The sequence below is a fragment of the Coregonus lavaretus genome, assembly GCF_964263955.1.
Source record: "Coregonus lavaretus genome assembly, chromosome: 39".
Lineage (NCBI taxonomy): Eukaryota > Metazoa > Chordata > Actinopteri > Salmoniformes > Salmonidae > Coregonus > Coregonus lavaretus.
Genome location: NC_140026.1, coordinates 20,663,565 through 20,683,162, shown reverse-complemented (window position 1 = coordinate 20,683,162; position 19,598 = coordinate 20,663,565). Strand labels below are relative to the sequence as shown.

Genomic DNA, 19,598 nt, shown 5'->3' with positions numbered 1-19,598 from the left:
AAGCCACACAGGACCACAAAACACCACATATTGTTTTTAAATATCTGTCCTGAAGTGGCAGAAGATAGTAAAAGAGCAAACATTGCAGTTCTATATAATTCATATCATATCAAACTTGTATAATGTTTGATGAGACCCTTCTTGGGGTTGTAAGGATTATCTTTCTAGTAGTTTAGTGGTGCCAGGGCCATGTTCTCACTTGATTCACCAAATCATCCCTGTACAATAATAAAATAAGGGGTTGTTATGTCATATACAAAAAAATATATCTGAAGAAGGGAACTCCATGACTTCAAACAATGGGCAAGCCTCATAGAATCCATATGAATTTGGAGTGTATTCCAACAATAGCCCGTGTCTGTGAAATGGCTATGTTAATCTACTTATACCTCTTGACCGTCTGCATGTCTGCAACTGTATTCAAGCAGCTCAAGCCTGTCAAATAGATCAAAACCTAATCAGAAATTTGACTTAATTGTCCAGAACTGGCACTTTGTGGCACAAAAGCCCTCTCAAAACCACACACAATGATATAGAAATCGGCTGCCCAATGCCAGTTAGTGTCTTGGCTACTGTGCTACACATTAGCCTAGTAACTAAAAGAAGGGCAGAAATTAAAGTCATTGTTTAATCTAATAGGCTATTCTTAAATAGTTATCTTACTACCTTTTCTCATTCGTTAAAGTGGACATAATCCAGACTACTAATCCAGAGCCCAGACTAATCTAGAGATAAACTGTCCCTCGTGGTTTCGCATGGTTAGACTGACCCTGCCATGTCAACAGAGTGTGAATGATCTGGGGAGGAACCTTAGCGCACTAATAGAATTACTGTATTCTGAAAGACATTTGCCCATCGGGCAAATCAGGAGTATATTTATGGTCACTTGCCATAAATATTTACACGCAGAAATGCCATAAATTGGCCGTATTTCACTTAAACGATGGGGAGGAACCAGAAAGTTTAGGGTTTGGCTACTGGAATTCTTGCAGTTTGGTTGTTTCAGTAAAGAAAACTGCCCACCTTGCCCAACTGCTCAGTTTACTTGCCCTGGCCAATACGGAAACCCATAATGTCAATCCCTGCATAATGGGTACATACACACACCCACACGAAAAGACACAAACACCGTAATCATAATACTAATGTTATTTTAATTGTCCCACTGTTCCATTAAATGCAAGTCTTTTGTAGTTTTATGCGTTCCTACTTTCTCTGCCATCAACGTCATTCGTTCTCGCCATTACAACTTTTACAAAGGTTTTATTAACAGTTTTTTTTTTTTTTACAAAGTGGCCATGAGCCTTCAACCATTGTTTTATTCCCATTGACGGACATGTAGTCAGACTGTGCCTGGGAAAGGAAATTAGATGTACAAAACTGAGCAGTGCAAGAACTGAATAGACATAAAACATGACTACATAAAGTCCTGCATAACACATCCAAAATGGGGGGGGGGGGGCTACAAGGTCACATGACATGTGCCAAATGCAGTACCCCTACCCGCAAAGTAGAATACAGCCGTCATGTGATGGGTATGTAGACTTCATGTAGTCACACAGCAGTAAAATGTGGCTAAACTATATACATCAAAGTAAAAAATTGTGGTTTTGATATGCCACTTATAAGAAAAACATAATTCGATACAAATTATAAAAGAATTGAGTACAATAAATAAAATAGGAATTAAGTGTATGTACAGTTACGTTATAATCGTACCGTAAAAAAATGTTTCACATAAAGTTGTGTACATAGACACATACAGAAAGTATATAAACTATAAATGTTGGCCTAACATTTGCATGTTAACACATACTCATATATACATATTGTCAATAGTACCGCTTTACAAGCAGGTCCGTCATGGACCTAACACAAACCGACTGGACCGTTTGACCACAGGTTAGATCGACGACAGAGCAAATCTTTCAAAGTGTACCTCCTTATGGCAAAAACAACAGAAGGTTTGCTTTTCTCAGAGACGAATGAGGCTGGTGTCCAAAACAAAGAAAATAAAATGAAACCCAAAGTCGTTTTAACTGTTAGATATAACTTAAGGTCAAGCCTAACTTTCCATGTTTCGTTTTGACTGAAGGAAAAAATAAAGTTGATGCTCTGTGCAGTGCAAATCTGACCTCTGGTGGCAGGTCCAATCATAGCTTTATATCTGATTTAATTTCTTCTGGGGTACATCTCAATAGTCTTGTGGCCTTTCTCACCCTCCCACACCCCCACAATCCCTGTTCATTCATCTGCATTGATGTGAAAGAATTTTAGAGGAAGCTATGTAAGACTATTGAGATGCACCCATGGTCTGAAGAGGACTCTCATTTTGTGCGTTTAGGCTCACCCACCACATCGAGAGGGTTCCCAAATCATTAATACTGAAAGTGATTGGCATCGGATGAGTCTTAAATCGTCTGAGTTAAAAGCTCAGATATTAAACACACCCACAGAGGCTTGTAATATTTAGGAGCCCTCTCGAGAAGACTCAAGCTTGACTCATTTCCTTACAATGTCATATATAAACTCAACCGAGCCAATATATAACAACTATTTAAAATGTACAACAATGCATTTTCAAAATGATACAGCAATTAATAAAATACAGAAGAAAACCTATATAGGCAAAGGGAATGTATTTTTCGATAAGTACCAGAAAAGGGCATTACATACTCATGCTCACACGTCCAGTCATAAACATGAACTTTTTTTAACGTTCTCAGTAACGTTTTCTGTAATGAGAGATTTGTTACTATGCTGCCAGTGGTCTAATACTTTTTGCCCTCTACCATTCATTAGCCTATCTATCATATCCCCACTAATACACTTTTTTAGCGCTGATCCTACCACTTACAGCAGCTCTGGTAAACTTGGTGCACCACTGAATTCAATTGGACCAATACAAATTCCGTACATTCTTGTCGAACTCTCACAGTATAAACGACAGCTTCTGTCCAACACTGAATTGTATGTGCACTGTTGCCTCAAACGTCTCACTGAATGACATTTTGTGACACCACCATTAACGTAGCAGAAATAAACTAAACCATTCCATCATACAAGCGACCCATGCAGCCGAGCCACAGCTCACCTGTTCAGTGGGTGTCAAAATGTTGTACCTCAGTCAGCGTCGCGAGAAACTAGAGCCAGACAGTCTATTTGTCTGTTTCTCTATTTCTTTAATGCCCCGTTGGTTATTTTTCTTGGCTCATCTGTTCACCGGTTCAGTCATTCTGTTTCTGTTGCTGTCACAGTTGCACTGTCTGTGTTCATTTCTGTGTCTCTTTTAAAATTAATTTGTCTATTTCTCCTCGTCTCCGTTCCATTGTGTCTCTGAGTCTGTATGTTCATTGTTTAAGCTCTGTCTCAAGTCTCCAGAGTCAGACAAGTCTCTGTGTTGCTGTTTCCCCATTGACCCTTCTTTAGCTCAGTCTCTGGGTAGGCACTCCTCCTCTGTGATCCCCTGGGCCTTAAGCTCCTCCAGCACGTTGTCCAGGTGGCCGGGGTCGGGGTAGCCATGGCCTGTCAGGTTGGAGCCAAACTCAGTCTTATGGTGCACTTCGTTCCAGATGACCGTGTCCGACTCGCCCGTGGTGCTGGACGTGCCCACCGAGAAGATGAGTCGGCGGTCCCACGCCACCAGCAGCAGCTTCAGTACCTAGAAAAAGAAGAAAGAATGAAAGAAAGGTATGGAAAGAGAGAGAGAGGGAGAGAGAAAGAGAGCTAGTTCGCTACACAACCCAGTCATTTCATCTACAGCAAACCAGTACAAACTAGTAAACAGGAAGTCAGCTGGTGTTTACCTTACGTCCCTTCTCGCTATCAGGGAGGTAGCAGTGTCGGGGGAATCCCCGGGCGGTGAATGGCTTGCCTGGATTCGGGTGCTCAGGCCCCTTGGAAAGGGTGAAAGGGATTTGTATATGAATAATCATGCACAGTCAATGGGAGAATTCTAACTATGTACGAAGGAGTGAATTAATAAGAATGCCCATCATCTTGTATTTACAGTACATCAGATGTGTGTAGTATGTGGATGGGCAGTAAGGCTGTTACCTGGATGCCGGGGGGGATGTTGTAGATGATGCGGATGGTCTTGCAGTCAGGGTGGCCGGGCAGCGAGTGGGGGATGATGTGGTACTCCATCTTGCCGGGTGGCTGGTTGCCCGTCTTCACGCCGTAGATGGTCTTGCAGGTAGGGCACTGTAGGCTGCCATCCTTGTTGCCGTTGTTGTACATGGCCACCAAGCACTGCAGGTGGTACTGGTGCCCACACTGGGCCAGGCGACCAACCGACTCTGCCCGCTGGATGCCCCCAACTCCGGGACCCTTGTAGCCCGAGGGCCCAGCCAGGGCCTCCATGCAGATAGTGCAGTCCTCCTCTGGGGGGTTGCGGACCTTCTGAAGGTACCTCTTCACTACTTCCTCAGGGGTCTTGCCTGAGAGAAAGGGACAAAAGAGACAAGTGTTAGTGAATGAATCACTGTGACCCAAATTTCCTATGCTGGGGTGTGTGTGTAAGCGCTACACCCACCTTTGCGGGCCTGCTTCTTGGTGGTCTTGCGGCAGCAGTGGCCGAGGCCGGGGACAGGCTTTATGTCACTCTTGCTGACGGGCGGGGGGTGGAGCACCAGCTTGGGAGGGCGGGTCAGACAGACAGGAAGTCCTGCGGCGCTCATCAGGATCCCTGTAATACCTAGAGACAACCAGCAGAGGGCTCAATGAGACTCCTTCACCATCACTGTCTATTGAGCTTAACACAGGTAGACACTGGCCCATCATAAACTACACTCATTCTCCATATATGGGTCACATTAATTAACAAATTAAGCCTGATTCTCTGTAACACTGTCTTTCATTATTAGATAAAGTGATGTTGATGGCTAATTGATCAAAATAGGCCTAGTAAATGGAGAGTGAAAATGGCTTCAGACACTGGTACAAAGTTCCCTAATAGCTCAACTAGGAAACATTGCTTCCCAGCAGCTTCAAGCTTCTTGTTTTGATAGTAAGACTTAATGGTTGTTGTTACCTGCCAATGCAGGGTGGACAGGGCTAGATCCATTGAGGTTCTTCACAGGAACCGTTGGTACACTGAAACATAAAAAACACACTTCAGAACACACACACCTAGCAAACACAAAACACACCACACAATCACATCATATGTGTGTCATAGGTAAACTTCAGGTGGCAAAAGCACAGGTGACCAATGACCACAGTGTCTGGTGTTTTCTGTGTCAAGGGTCACACCATGTTAGCGGGTCAAAGAGCTTTTGCTGAGTCACGTTGTAGACATGAGGGCTAAGTGACACACAGACCAGTATAGCACTAATTTTTGTATAGTTTTTATTTGTTCAGTATAGCACCATGTTGACAGGTCGCTGTGCCATCCAGGACTCCCCTAGTTGTCTAGCCATGGTTTTAGAAGTGGGGGGGACATTATTTATTTTATTTTTTGCCAGTCGGATAAACACTGCAAACAGTCTACCCGACCTCTCGGAGGCGTCCGCATGGTCCTAAAGCACACCGTTGCCTCATTTTGTATCACATTCCAATGATAAAACTGGGGAGGGACAAAAATGCAATTTCAGAATGTGGGGGGGACATGTCCCCCCGTCCCCAGTGAAAGTTGCGCCCCTGACTGAAGACAACAACCCTTGAGCCAACACTGCTTTGAGAAAATCATGAGTGCATAGGTTGTTAAACTTCAGAATATTTGTTAGCCAGTTGGTCAATTTCATCTTAATTCCGATCAACTCAGGAATGGAATACCACTCCGATAGAACAATTCCATGCCCAATATAACTGACAGGAATTGAAACAGAATTCAACAGCCAGCATTGAAATAACTCATAATTCCCTACAGTCTTCTCTATACTAAAGTTATTCACATCCAACATAGTCCCACTGTCAGACAACTGAAAGAAAGAGTGCTGTATCATTGTAAGCATTTGTCATGAGCCTCTACATTATTCACAATATGATCCAAACAAAAACCGTACTCACTCTGTGTTGAATTTGATTATTGTCATCTTGACTTTGATTGTGGGGTTTATTTCCCAGCTGAATCTGCAAACCCCTCAGGTACCAATTAAAATCGTATCCCAAAGACGCTTTTCACTATCGCTTCTCCAAACTTTAATCTTTCTCAATCCTCTCTTCCTTCTCCTTTCCAAATCTCAAGAATAAATCCTTGTTGAGTATGTATATCCTCAGATACGCTGTATCTCCCTGCTCCAGCCTCCCTCTCCTCTCTCAGTCAGTCAGTAGGTGTATGAATGTCTCATATTCCTCTGGCTCTAATAGGGATAATCCACCTGTTTCCATCTGTTGACGTCACCACACCGAGATTACCTGTCAATTAGCACGTCACAGTGCAAGGCTGCCATACGGCAGATAGACACCAGCGCATACTGGAGTAACGGCATTAGCTGGGGTCACCCCCCTCTAGCCCTCTAGGCCTAGACGCTGTGAGGGAATGCTGTGGGTTTCCACTGAGGCATAGTCCTAGTCCATGACGTAAAGCAGAGGCGGGGATTGGTATTGGGTGATTAACTGAAAGTACTTAGGTAGAGAATATTACTTGTGACGTTTAACCCCGCACACATAATACCTAACATGGGAATGTTCTAGAGAATACATTTAGTCCAATGATTCATCCACATTATGCACATTCTTTCAAATAGGTACTGAAAAATACTGTTAGCCCATCACCAACTTGGATATTTATTAGCAGCTTTCTGTTGTTGAAGACAACACAGCACTGAACAACTGTGGATCATTCGTTGAGTATAGCGTGCTGTCATACCATTCATCGGTTCCCAAGGTCTATTCCCCAACAGAGGTATGCCTCATCTGCACATTTCAGATCAGTTATACCAGTCCCTCTTTGAACATTTTGGTAACACTTTATTTGGAAAGCCCCTTACCCCTACAGATGATCTAGTATAGATGTTCAGTAAGTACAATTGGTTTCATTTATCAAGTTTATCAGCTGCAACATATTACAACACATTTGAAAGCTTGAGTGGCTGAGGATAGTAAACTAACTATTATATGCCAACAGTTGTAGTTCATTTCTAATTCATTTTATGACAATAGTTGTTTGATCATTTGAGCATCTGTAGGGGACTATCCAAATAAAGCGGGACCAACGTTGTCTTTCAACCTTACACTTTCCAAACACTCAATTCAAATTGTAGACCATAGCGCTTTGAACTTTATCCCAAGTAACCAACCAAGGCTAAACCCCAAAATGAACCCTGTTCCACCGCAGGACGTGGCTGGTGGCATCCCTAACTTGGCTCACTGTTAAAGAAACAGCATGCAGTTCATTGGGTCACCAGCCTTATGTGTGGTAAACAAGTGACTGCCTGGGTGCTCTAGCCCAGTGTTCTCTCACAGATATGAAGATGTTGACATGTTGACGAATGAAAACCTTGTGAACTGGAGAAGACGGCATAAATACATTGGAAAGGTGTGCGATACGGAAGGATGGAGGGTGGAGGAGAGAGGAAAAGAGTGAAGAAGGGGGGAGGGAGAGCAAAAAAGTGGGGAGGACTTCGGAGTTAACTATGCGGTTTAGTCACGTTTGTTTGATCCCTGGCTAATCTAGAAGCTTTAGTGCACTTTCCAGCTGATCCACAGAGAAAGGCTGGATCATTCAAGAGGCTGCTATGGTGTTATAGGACATGAATAGTCACACACAACCATAGGAAACATACAAACCTACAAGCTCTAAAATCACATGTTGTGGGTCAGATCCTAAAGCAACTTTGTCTGGTTCACAGATACCTGGCAATACAAACACAAAGTACCAGGACCACTGTGCCTGGACCACTGATGCAAACACACACACACACACGTGACGGGGAGAAGGGGTTTGACCCTGTAACATCATCGGTTAATCTCTTGACGTGGTTGACCATGCCCAGGAAAATAAAATTCACTCATTGGTCATCGTCCCACCCACTCACTTCATGTCTTCCAAACAAACATGAACAGAGTTTACAACTATGTTATGAAGTGTTGAGTGAGGCTGAATTAATTAATCAATTCAACGTATTGGGCCGGTTTTCCTGGACACAGATTAAACCTAGTCCTGGAAGAACTTTGAATGGAGATTGGGGAATCTGTCCTGGAAACTAGTCCAATATGTTTCTCCTACGTAATAAAAGTGTATGTTTGGATGAGCTTATAAAGGGGAGGGTGGGGGTCAAGTCCATTGTAGCAGAGCCAATTGAAGATTGAAATGGAATTATATAAGAATACCCACTTTTTATTTTTTATTTTTATTGTGGCGCTGAGGTTTCTTAACTCTATTTTTGAGGAAAGCGACAGCTGGTTTATGTGAATCTTCTGCTCCATGAGGTGGTCAACGTTAGAGATTAAGCAATGACGTTACACAGGTGTTTATTTTTTTCCTTTACACACCTGTTCGACCCCCCTTTCACCCCTCTTTGTGTGTCAGTGAACCTGGCATGGTAACTGTTACAGTGTGTGTGGGTCAGTGGAGGGTGTGTGGGTCAGTGGAGGGAGTATGGCTTTGGACTGTGGGTCAGTGGAGGGAGTATGGCTTTGGACTGTGGGTCAGTGGAGGGAGTATGGCTTTGGACTGTGGGTCAGTGTCCTAGTCTAAAGTGGTTTGTCTGCTGTGCATTACTAGAAATTCTTGGGTTATGTGGTTATGGCACATTCCTTAGGTGAATGCACTTATTATATGTTACTCTGGGTACGTTCGTCGGCTAAATTATTTATAATATGAATAATTAAAATCATAATAAAATAACATGTATAAAATATATATAAAATAACAACATAATTCTAAACAATAACATGAATACTCAAATAATGTGGCAGAGAATGCCCCCATTTTTTGAGGAGTATGCACTGGCAACAAAATACTAATTCAACCCCCTGATTAGTTGGCATGATATCTGGAAACCCAACAATTTTACATTCACAGATGACAGTTATACACTCATGAATACAAACTTTCTGGGAGTGAATGGGGATCATTTAAATGCAGGGGTTGTGGTAAATGGCGATTACACTAAAGCAAAACAGAAGGAGCAAGGGGAGGAGAGGACAGGAGGAAGACGTCGGTCTGTGACGTCGCTCCTCCACCCTTCAGCACGACACTAAGCGCTCTCACCGGGTTATTGAAGTTTTATGGGGATGCCACACAGTTTATATGGATGCTTGGTTCACAAAAAATCTTTCAGGTTGCTTTGGAGTTACTTGAGCTACATTTTGGGGCTTTTTAGAGCATACGAAGTAGTCCTACTGCCCCCCATTGATAAGGCTCTTAGTTCTCCTCTGGGAAGCTAATACTAGGCAACTAAATACCAAATATGCACTTTAAAACTATCTTGCTCGGTCGACAACGGTCTAGGTAAGTGAAACATTTTATAAATTCAGATTTTTGGTGAACCGTCACTTTATATCCTAACAATGGAGGTGTAGTGTTTCACATTGACATCTTATTCAACTGATAGGGAAGTTGATTCAATCTTCCTCCTCACCAAAAGTTTTGCACTGGGAGTACATCTACAAAGTGTCTTCCTACCTAAGAAGTTTTCCTTGCCACTGTCACCCCAGTTTGCTGTTTTACGGGTTTTCGCCCAAATCCTAATGTAAGAGCCCATGAGGTCGAGTTTTCATGTAAATCTTCAATTGACATCAATGCATGACTGGGTTACAGCTTAGCACGTACAACTCAAGTTAGGATTTGGCCCTACTAAAACTTGATTGAACTTCTGAGACAAACGAAACCGAGAGAAACAATCGAAGATAATTTCTTCAAGTGAATTCTTCTGGAAGCCACAAAATAGGCCTAAAACTAAAACTGTATCACTTGACCAAAAATTATCATTGAAAAGTAATTAATAAGCAAGTTATCAGCGATTCCTGTCCCCAAACAAGCTAGTCGTCCACAAATAGCTGACCCTCCACGAATACATCTCTGATACCAGCAAAGTCATCAGCGATTGGATCATCTTTAACCAGAGTATCAAAGCCAATGACAAACTTTCAAAACGCTGCTTTACCCATGTGTGTTCTGTCTCTGGCCCAACCCATCGGTTTCTGGGACAAATCAGACGGTCTAGAATGTATTTATATTCTAGAAATCGTCAGGGAGGTACTCTGATCCGGATTCATTGCAGAGAAGAAACTAACGTCCGTGGGCGTGGCGTAGTGTTTGGCCGGAGCAAGGCGTTTGGGTAGACAGGCAACAAGTCCTTAACTCTTCACAGTGAGTTGGTCACTTGGAGAACAATGCCCTCTAGTGTTAAGAGGAGATCATTGCTAGACTCATTCACTATTCACACAATAACACATTACTCACACAGAGCCAGTAACTATGTCAATATTGATACTCGCCCTGCGAGCATATCCTCAAGTGGCAACTCATCTATATGCATGTGTGGATTACCTAAGTAACTGCTACATTGCTTTAAAAACTCTACCTCTGTTGTCCTTTGCCAGGACCCCATTCCACACAGTCTCTTGCACCCAATCCCCCCTATGCACAGATGTGAAAACATTAGACAGGAGATATGGCGCTATTATCATATTTCTTAAACCCATCTCTCCTATCCTTTCCGATCTACACAAGTGCTTGGGTAGTGGCTCAGAATGGCATCACCCCAAGTCCCTAACCCTAGACACTTCTCAATGGCCCCTCTGAAAGGATAGGGTTGGTGAAATCAATATGGTAGTTGTCTAAACCGAGTCCCCCAGGCACTGGGCACACATCTCAAACTGAGACGCTGCTTTGTGTCTACAAGACTGGAGACGTCTGCCTCTAACAACCTCCATCCCCTCTTCCCCCTTCCCAATCCCTCCTCAACCAAACTTCCCCTGTCAACAAGTCTCATGTCTCCAAATCACCCCCAGTCCCACCCCCATATCAATGTCACATTCATTCTCAGGGCCAACTCCCCAACAAACAGTCCCATAGGACATAGTCACGCAGCTTCGGCTTCTCAGGGTAACAAATGGGACAGCAGTCACTATAGCGTTGAGTTCCCCTCATACCCCCAGCCCTGAGAGCCCCCCGCCTCTGTCCATGCCCCAGCATTGTTTTGGAAATGGGAACCAGGCCTCGGCTGTGCCCACAATGGTTGCCACGGAGACCGCACCCTGACACACACACTAGCGGGGGCAGAGGGGCCTCTAGGAATGAGAATAGGCCTGGGAACTGAGTGTGTAGGCAAGATGTCAGTATTACGACAGTAGTACTAAGCATGTCATGAGAGTACTGGGGGGGGTCAATCTATACATGTTCTAAGAGTACTATGCTGACCCCAAGCCCCCCACCCCCACCCCCATCCCCATCCACCCTCCTGACTCTCAAACTGGGTGAATCAAATCTGAGTGGCACTCGTGAAAATGCGGCGTATTTGATATGAATGCGTTATGGAATTTCACATAGAAATGAACAGGCTGACAGAATTTGTCATAAGGATTAAAGGTTTATGAATGCTAATGGGGTGTTTATGTCAGATATGGGGAGTGATTATGGAGGAATGTCTACGCCAGTGGAAACGCTTCAGATCAAAATGTTTAAATTCCTTGTGTATCCTTGTTTTTCATACCTTGTGTCGTGTTTATCTGCGAGAGACACGTCCCTATGTCGGGTGTAGTCCACCGTGTTTTTGTGGTGGGATTACCCATTGCATAGGCTTCATAACATCACTAAATCTCTTTCTCAACACTGAAATTCCCTTGTCTTCAGAAAGAAAACTGTCCAGTACCAGCCAAAAGTTTGGACAAACCAACTCATTCAAGGGTTTTTCTTTATTTGTACTATTTTCTACATTGTTGAATAATAGTGAAGAAATCAAAACTATGAAATAACACATATGGAATCATGTAGTAACCCAAAAAGTGTTAAACAAATCAAAATATATATGAGATTAATCAAATAGCCACCCTTTGCCTTGATGACAGCTTTGCACACTCTTGGCATTCTCTCAACCAGCTTCACCTGGAATGCTTTTCCAACAGTCTTGAAGGAGTTCTCACATATGCTGAGCACATAATCTGATGCAGCACTCCATCACTTTCCTTCTTGGTCAAATAGCCCTTACACAGGCTGGTGTGTTGGGTCATTGTCCTGTTGAAAAACAAATGATAGTCCCACTAAGCCCAAACCAGATGGGATGGTGTATCGCTGCAGAATGCTGTGGTAGCCATGCTGGTTAAGTGTGCCTTGAATTCTAAATCACAGACAGTGTCACCAGCAAAGCACCCCCACACCATAACACCTCCTCCTCCTCCTCCATGCTTTATGGTGGGAACTACACATGCAGAGATCATCCGTTCACCCACACCGCGTCTCACAAAGACACGGCGGTTGGAACCAAAAATCTCAAATTTGGACTCCAGACCAAAGGACAAATTTCCACCGGTCTAATGTCCATTGCTTGTGTTTCTTTGCCCAAGCAGGTCTCTTCTTCTTATTGGTGTCCTTTAGTAGTGGTTTCTTTGCAGCAATTCAACCATGAAGGCCTGATTCACACAGTCCCCTCTGAACAGTTGATGTTGAGATGTGTCTGTGACTTCAACTCTGTGAAGCATTTATTTGGCCTGCAATTTCTGAGGCTGGTAACTCTAACAAACTTATCCTCTGCAGCAGAGGTAACTCTGGGTCTTCCATTCCTGTGGCGGTCCTCATGAGAGCCAGTTTCATCATAGCGCTTGATGGTTCTTCAAGAAATTTTCCGTATTGACTGTCGTTTCTCTTTGCTTATTTGAGCTGTTCTTGCCATAATATGGACTTGGTCTTTTACCAAATAGGGCGATCTTCTGTATACCCCCTACCTTGTCACAACACAACTGATTGGCTCAAAACGCATTAAGAAGGAAAGAAATTCCACAAATTAAACTTTTAACAAGGCACACCTGTTAATTGAAATGCATTCCAGGTGACTACCTCATAAAGCTGGTTGAGAGAATGCCAAGAGTGTGCAAAGCTGTCATCAAGGCAAAGGGTGGCTACTTTGAAGAATCTCAAATCTCAAATATATTTTGATTTGTTTAACCCTTTTTTGGTTACTACATGATTCCATATGTGTTATTTCATAGTTTTGATGTCTTCACTATTATTCTACAATGTAGAAAATAGTACAAATAAAGAAAAACCCTGGAATGAGTATGCGTGTCCAAACATTTGACTGGTACTGTATGTTCAATGGAGATTCTCAGAAGATACATAACTATGTATTAACAACATAAACAGGGCTCATAGTCCATCCATCTTCTTGTCCATTTTGCAGGTCGTATAGATCAATGTTTGGGTGGTCACAACTTACTTGTTTTGGGTTATGGCAAGAGACTGGACTGTAAAAGTAGACAGACAATTCTAAAAGCTTTTGGGGGGGGGGGTCACTCACAGCACAAATACCTTTCAAAATCACTAGACGTGCGTTATATTGAGTGTGCTTTGTTGTGGCATAGGGATAGCGATAGACAGAAATACTTCATAAAGAGATACACAGATGTGTAATTTTTGTGAACTGTAGTGACATAACAACAGCTGGAAGAGTGACTCACCCGGAGGCGATGAGGGCTCTGGACTGGGCCATGGCGATGCGCTGCAGGGCGGGTCGGCTCAGCCCGGCCAGGCTGGCACGAGGTGGCAGGGGGGCTGCATAGGCCGCCGCTGCTGAAGACACAGGCCCCAGGACACGGGCGGAGGGCGAGGGGGTGCAGGAGGAGGCTGCCGTGGAGATGAGAAGAGGAGGGGCCGGCGCGGGCATCGACGGAAGGGCGGAGGACGCCATGGAGAAGGAAGAGGAGGGGGGAAGAATGGCACTGGAAGCGAGGGAGGAGGGCGGAGGCGGAAGGGGGGGTAGAGGCGGGGGAGGGGGCCGGGTGGAGGTGAGGGAGAGTGCGGCGGTGGCCGAACCCAGGAGGGAGAGCGAGTGGGCAAAGCCGCCGCCCCCACCGACCCCCACACCACCACTAGCCCCACCCGCTGACGTCCTGTGGGGGGACAAGGACCTGGCCATGGAGGAGGGGGGGCGGGGGAGAGTCAGCGAGTACGACCCCCCCATGGCCGAGTAACCACCCCCTAGTTTGGGGCTGGGTGGCTTGTTCTGAGGTGGCCTCCTGCCCAGGGTGTGAGCCGTCGCAATGGTGCCTGCCTTGATGCTCAGGACCAGCATGCATTGCTGACAGGCGCAGGGCTGGCCCAGCGATGTGATGGCGGAGGCCGGCAGGGCGCCGCTGGGGTAGGCGCTACCGTTCCCATTCCCCATGCCCACTCCGGAAACCCCCACCCCCAGCAGTCCTCCAGGGCCGGGCCCCCAGGCATGGTGTGACTTGGGAAGGGGCCCCGACACCAGAGGGTAGGCCAGGTCGGAGCGGCGCTGGATGCGGCGGCAGCGCTGCGTCTGCCCGTTGATCTGGGTCATGCTCTGGAAGTCGATGAGGTAGCAGAAGCCCAGTGGCGCCAGGTCCAGCCAGGGCTGCTGACGGTCGCGTGCCGCCTGGATGGCGATGCCCACCTCAGTGTCGTAGGCCGTCCACGAGCCTGTGTCGTTCTCCCACTCCCACAGCCAGCCCTGGCCCGGTGCCGACGTGGGGTCGTAGAAGCTGCGACGCACCGGTCGGAGGGTACCTGGGGTAACGGTAGAGAGACGAGGGTCACGCCACAGAACTACAGAGAGGGGAACACAAGAAGGACCTGTTCCAGAAGACCTTTCAACTAACCACATTTGTTCACAACACTGATGACATTTGTAGCACAGTTCAGTAATATACATATATTGACACAAATGACTATTGATATGACCTGTTCAAGTGAAAGAAAACTAAAGCATGAATAAAAAGGTATGTTTTTTAATTAGGCTTGGTTGACTGAGACCAACAGAAAAGGTGCCATCTAGAACCAAAAAGGGTTATTCAGCTGTCCCCATAGGAGAACCCCTTTTGGTTACAGATAGAACCCTTTTGGGTTCCATGTAGAACCCTTTCCACAGAGGGTTCTACCTGGAACCAAAAAGGGTTCTTTCTACCTGGAACCAAAAAGGGTTATTTTTTACCTGGAACCAAAAAGGGTTATTTCTACCTGGAACCAAAAAGTGTTCTACCTGGAACCAAAAAGTGTTATCCTATGGGGAAAGCCACAGAACCCTTTTGGAACACTTTTTTCTAAGAGTGCAGATGAGCTAAATGTTCTCTAGGCCCTGCTGTAATAATTGTTGTAGACAAGCAGATTACACCACCACCAAATTTGACAAATCGGGTGTGTGTTCGCTAGGAATTTGGGCAAACAGGCTAACAGGTTGCCCCTGGTAACAGCACACCCTGTTCTGGATTGTGATTGGTTGCTGGCCTTGGTCGGGCTCAGAGCTGGTCATGTTTGCTTTCCCAGTCCAGAGACTTAAATCCACGAATGTTCAATAAAGTCCATATCAACTGTCCTCCTATTACCTGGGATTCAACGAATTTCTAATCCTGGGTTTTCAATAAAGCCCAGTCCATATCAACTGTCCTCCTATTACCTGGGATTCAACTAATTTCTAATCCTGGGTTTAACTCATTTATACTCCCAAAAAGTCTTATTAAAGTGAGCATGACTGGCAGACAATGAATGACGGTTGCTTGTTTTAACGAAGAACACGTTTTGAGAGAATAAATCCAGAGAGTGCTTGAGAAGCCAAGCTGGAATAGAAAAATAAAGCTTCAAATAAAATGACATAACCCAATATAAATGTATCTAGAAACACCGTTTTCTGTTCAAAACAATAAGGTTTGCATGTAAAATATACTTGAAAAACATACATGAATATACTTAGTCTTGTCTGTAATAGACATTTGTAATACACACAACATTGCCTGGAATACAACAGAGTAATTCTTTCATCGTATCTGAACTCAACCCAACTACCCCCTTTTCTCTCAATGACCTCAGACTTCTGCAATTCATCTCACCCCCTCCTTCTCATTTCCCTCCCTCTGGTTTTGGGACTGGGGCACCCTACCCCCTCTCTCCCCACAGCTATCCCGGTCTGGGAAGCACTCAGACTGCACCAAAGTTTTTGTCAGCCAAAGTGTAGAGGAGGGTGGCAGAGTCAAAGTTAAGGCGTCTGACAATTCTTCCCTTTGTGTTGTCGCATACTTTCCTCACTTCATTGTGTGAAGACGTCTCTCTGTCTGGAGGGCTGGATACAATCAGTACCATGCTACAGAATAGCACTAACAGCCTTAATAAGAAGCACATAAGGGAGAGTTTTGGGGTGAAGTAGGGTTAAGATAGCATTTCACCTACATTCTCTCTATTCAGATAGCCAGTCATAGGTGAGAGTAAATACAGTAGTTCTAATTTGGATATTTGCTGCTCACGAGAAAGCATGTGAGATTTGCAGTTGCACTGTGAATGTGAACCAAATCCAGGATTGCAGGCATTTGTATGCATGATTTGGGTATGTGTCATGAAAGAGTGTGAGATAAAGTAGTGTGTAGGCTACCCTCTGCTTCCACCAAAACACAAATTATTTGATGTTCTACTTACTGATCAATGCGGAATAACGCCAAAAACAATGTTCTTGAGATCAAAGGGGGAACAAACTAAAATCGATGCCAATTTCCCCTCAACCTTCTCATCTTTATTCATGATCATGTTTTGCATAATAACTCATAATGAGAACAGCTCATCCATAACTGTGCCCTACATATACTGTAGATGTCCACTCACACACTACAACCACCCAGCTAGCACATTTGGTACCTTGGAAGTTGTGGGCATGTATGTTTTTGGTTTCACATTGGTTGTGGGAACGAAGCCATACGTTTCCTGACCGGCAAATGTAGAACCCTCTGTGGAAAGGGTTTTACATGGAACCCAAAAGGGTTACCCTATGGGGACATCCAAAGAACCCTTTTGGAACCCATTTTTCTAAGAGTGTGCCATGACATCATGCACTACACTGGAGCATGCTGGTATCGGAAAATAAATATATGGAAATATCTGGAAAGCAACTGAATTGGGCCTGGAAAACTGCGCTTAAGCGTGCTCAAACAGTTTTCACTTATCAGGGGCCATATGTATCAAGCGTCTCAGAGTAGGGGTGCTGATCTAGGATCAGGTCCCCCCTGTCCATGCAATCTTTTTTTTATTGTGATCTAAAAGGAAAACTGATCCTAAATCAGCACTCTTATACTGGGACACTTGATACATACGGCCTCTGGAGTCTACCGTATATTGAATACATACAGTAAGACTGGAAGGTGGTTCGTCTTCTGTGCTCACTACCTCAAAGGCTGTGAGTGTACAGTGTGGCAATACTCAGCAGTGAGTCACTGCCCAGCTAGCACATAATGTTCTGAGAACCATATGTTTCTTAGAGTTTGGTGAGAGTGTGGTTGTCCTATGATTATTTTGCATACAACTTTCCCACAACTTTCTGGGAATGGTGCAGGATAGTTGCTTGGCTTTGGAACATTCTCAGCACTTTTAAGGATCTTGACAATTTTGTATTTATTTTGTTGGTATTTTCTTATGGGGACAGCCGAAGAACCCTTTTAGGTTCTAGATAGCACCTCTTTTTCTAAGAGTGCATATCCCAAGCCTTTGCGGACCACACTTGCAAGAGGCTGAGAGAGGGGGCACAAAATCAGCTACTAGCAACAAGGAAGTGATGCAGGATACTTAGGGTTCTCGTCCCCCTCCAATTTGACTTCCTCTCTCTATCTCATATATATATATATATATATATATATATATATATATAGGCTACACTTCCGCCCCTACCCCATGTTATGCAGATCCAAAATCGAAAAATGATAACAGTGATGATGCTGAAAGAATCTTGTGAAATTCAAAACACATGATCATGAGAAAAACATAAAATAAGCTCTTTGTTTGGGATAATGGAGGCAGTTAACAAACAAGACCTTGAAAAATATCTGTGAACAACAACAGTCCACAATTGTACATGCACACATAGGCTAGTCTGCATAAGATGTGGTAGCCTATCAAACAAGAACATAAAGGCGTTTATTAAACCATATTATTTTGGTTCTATGCGGTAACTGGATAGTGCAGGCTATTGCAGTGATATGTTGTAGGCCTATGCTACATCATCGGTTTCACTGCGGTAATAACACTGTAATAGCATAGGGCCTATATTCACATTCCCTCAATACACATTTGTCATGGTCATCAATCACATTAATCTTACCTGTATCTTGTCGGAACTGGTGCATGGAATGCAAGTCAATGATGTAGGGCGAGAGGCGAGTGTCCACCTGGCCTAAGACAACACTACCACCCCTTGGGTCGTTGCGGATGACTGCCTCGATGTGGTGAGAGACGGCCGGGCTGTAAGGCCGCCAGCGCCCGTGCTCGTTCAGCCATTCCCATACCACCACGGCCGACGCTAGTAACATCCTACGCCTGCAAAATAAAATAGCACAAATGCATTTTTAGGTGTTTTTCTTTTGAAGATGTCCTATGTTACGTACATATCAGTGCGCCGCTGCATCCATCTTGAGCCATTTGCAAGCTAGGATAGGCTATCGAGATATAATTAGTCTATAATAACAATGTTGCTCTGTCCAACTGTACGTGGAGCCTACCTTCCATGTTGATATCCTGTACAGGTACATCAATATTTCGTTCCTTTGTTCAAGCGAATCAATAAATCATTAGAATCGTTTAGCATAGGCGGGAACAAGCAGGTTCCTTGCATTTTAGTCTGTATTCAGAAAAAATGGCGTGTAGGTTAGGCTACTGAAATCATTTATATGGCACAATCAGTTTGGGTGTGTGAAGATGCTGTGGTGGTGCGCTGAAGTGATAGGATGGATAGGCTACATCATACATCGATAAAGTGGGTTACTGTAACAAGTGGTTTCATTTTGCGACAATGTAGCCTATCTGAATTTCTCATGGCGTTATTTTAATACAATGTAACGTTAACAGATACGCAGTGAGCGTCCACTGGTCACTGGAAAAACCAAAAATCCACTAACTGTCGAGAGTTCCACGGCTTTATTCCACTGTATATCCTTCACATTTTAGGCCTATTGGTTTATTTGTAGGTAGGCTATAGCCTAAAGTAAATCAATATAGACATATTTACCAATGCCGGGTACTTTTAGTTCGCCTTCCGTAGGCTACCTTCAATCAAAGCCAATCCAGTGTAGGCTAGGGTATTGTTGGTTTAGCGATTATCCATCTCGTTATGTTAGAAAATATTGCCTAAAGTATTGCAAACCCAAGGCTGTTGTTGCGAGAAAATGTGTTTAGGCTATTTGTTTGAATCTCTACGAAAGCCTGCATAGCCATGTCGTGCAATTGGTCCATGATGTGTCTTGGTTTTATGAGTGGGTTGCATTTAAACGCGAGGGACAACTGGAAATAATTCCGTGAGCCGTCCCCGGGCCAAAAAATATTTCTCACAAAATGTTGACAAGCATTTCACCCAGTGATTTCACCCAGCCCTATCTATCTATCAGCAAGAGGTAACGTAGCCAATCAAATTCCAGAAGCAAGGCCCAAAGCTCCGCCCATGACTGAGCGGACAATGAAGCACATAATTAACTGTTTTCATGTGGTAGAATGAGTTTAACTCCGAATC

General features: G+C 44.2%; 1 protein-coding gene across 1 annotated transcript; it reads right to left on the bottom strand.

Annotated features, from left to right (window-relative positions):
- Positions 1-1,134: 1,134 nt before the first annotated feature.
- Positions 1,135-19,357, bottom strand: dtx4a (deltex 4, E3 ubiquitin ligase a). Its single transcript, XM_084156455.1, has 8 exons — positions 19,101-19,357; positions 18,198-18,412; positions 13,564-14,632; positions 5,033-5,094; positions 4,535-4,696; positions 4,057-4,439; positions 3,807-3,896; positions 1,135-3,661 (listed from the first exon to the last, which is right to left on the bottom strand). Exons 2-8 carry the CDS (start codon positions 18,403-18,405, stop codon positions 3,431-3,433), a joined length of 2,205 nt encoding a protein of 734 aa, XP_084012581.1. The 5' UTR covers positions 18,406-18,412; positions 19,101-19,357; the 3' UTR covers positions 1,135-3,430.
- Between the last annotated feature and the right edge of the window lie 241 nt (positions 19,358-19,598).